The sequence below is a fragment of the Monoraphidium neglectum genome (assembly GCF_000611645.1).
Source record: "Monoraphidium neglectum strain SAG 48.87 unplaced genomic scaffold scaffold05085, whole genome shotgun sequence".
NCBI lineage: Eukaryota > Viridiplantae > Chlorophyta > Chlorophyceae > Sphaeropleales > Selenastraceae > Monoraphidium > Monoraphidium neglectum.
In genome coordinates this window covers 2,229-3,981 of record NW_014008545.1, presented here as the reverse complement: position 1 = coordinate 3,981, position 1,753 = coordinate 2,229, and the positions used below count along the sequence as shown (strand labels likewise).

General features: G+C 69.4%; 1 protein-coding gene across 1 annotated transcript; it reads left to right on the top strand.

The window, feature by feature from the left end:
* Positions 1-292: 292 nt before the first annotated feature.
* Positions 293-1,716, top strand: MNEG_15163 (sn-glycerol-3-phosphate import ATP-binding protein ugpC 2; the record flags this gene model as incomplete). The annotated part of the gene is made up of 4 exons (XM_014036367.1): positions 293-466; positions 635-751; positions 980-1,105; positions 1,399-1,716. The coding sequence occupies 4 exons, from the start codon at positions 293-295 to the stop codon at positions 1,714-1,716; spliced, it is 735 nt and encodes a 244-aa protein (XP_013891821.1).
* Positions 1,717-1,753: the final 37 nt, after the last annotated feature.

Sequence of the window (1,753 nt, the reverse complement as noted above, 5' to 3'; positions counted from 1 at the left end):
GTGAAGCAGGGCAACGTGCAGGCGCTGGCGCGGATCGTGCGGGACGGCGAGGCGCCGAGCGGCAGCGGCGCGGGCTGACGGGGTTGTAACATACCGTGTCGTAGCGAGCCACAGCTGGGTTGTTGCTGGCACGTTGGGGCAGACGGTTGCAGGCGGACGGTGCCGCCTTGCGTCATTCGTCGGGTGTGTGCACAAGTTGACTCATTGACTGTCGCTTGGAAGCATGCGCAAATCCTGTGAACGCGTCATATATGGACGAGTCGTACCTCTGAAACACGTCCGAGCCGGAGCCATGGCGCTTCTTCAAGCGCGTGGCCTCACCAGATCGCTCCCTGGCAAGGACGGGCCGGTGTTCAGCGGCATAGATATCAGTATTGAGGCTGGGCAGGTACTGTTCATCAAGGGTCCCAGTGGCGCCGGAAAGACCCTGCTGCTGCGAACAGTGGCACTCCTGGACCCGTCTGAGGTGCGTGGTCGGGGTTCTCAAGCGATTTTGATGGCGCGTCTGCCTATATAGTCTTTGTCATCATATCACACGCGCTGCAGGAACCAAGCAGTCTCCGTGCGGGGCGCTCACCGCCCGCCTCGGCTCGCCTGGCGATGATGCCGCCGACCCGCACCTCCCGCAACGCAGGGCGGCGCGCTGCAGCTGCGCGGCTTGGCGCCGACGGAGACGGGCATCCCGGCGTGGCGGTCAGAGGTCACGTACGTCCACCAAGCTCGCGTCGACTTCCCGGGGACGCCCAGAGAGGTGCGGCCCGCACCGTCTCGCACACCTGCATGCGGGGGACCGCCCACCCCACATGGGTGCCCTCGTCTCGCCAACAAGGCCCAGATCTATAATTGCAGTGTCATATACGGGCGCCCAAGCGAAGTGCCATGCAGCATGTACACAACCGGGCCCTCAGCCACCGACGCCCCCGGCCCCGACGCCGCCGCTCGCCGCCCCCTGCCCGCATGCACCCGCGGCCGCCCGCAGTTCTTTGACGCGGCGCGGCAGCTGGGCACCCGGCGCGGCAGGCGCGCGGGCGACCTGGCGGCGGTTGTGGCTGACATGGGGCTCGACCCTGAGGTGGTGCTCGACCAGAAGTGGGCCTCGCTGTCGGTGAGCCTTTCGAGGCCTAGGGTTTCCGGTGGGCCAGCCGCGCTGGGGGAGGGTGGGCCGCAGCAACGGTGCGGCGGCGGCGCGGTGATCGATGTGAACTTGCACATATAGGGGCTGCGACGGCATCCTCTGACCCGGGACGAGGCCCTGCTTCTACACGCCAACCGGCCGGCGCTCGCATGCGCCGGCGCCGCGCTCACGATCATGTTCCCCACCACGAATCGCGACACGCGCTCGGCCCACCCACCACGCGCACGCACCCCCACCCCTGCCACGCCTCCTCCCTCTCCCAGGGCGGCCAGGCGCAGCGCGTGGCCCTGGCGGTGGCGGTCGCCCTGCAGCCGTCGGTCCTGCTAGTGGACGAGCCCACCAGCGCCTGCGACCTCGACTCCGCGCGGCGGGTGGAGGCCGTGCTCAAGGGCTGCGGCGCCGCGGTAATTTGGGTTACGCACGACCCGGGGCAGCCGCCGCGCGTCGGGGGGCGCCAGCTGGAGCTGCCGAGCGGGGAGGTTTCGGAGGTCGAGCTGCTAGAGGGGGACGGCGAGCCGCCGCGGCCGGGGTCGACGGACGGGTCGGAGCGCTCGGGCCGGAGGCCGTGGTGGAGGCGGTGAGGGGGCTGCGCTTTGTTTGGTGATGTGAGCGGCGGGG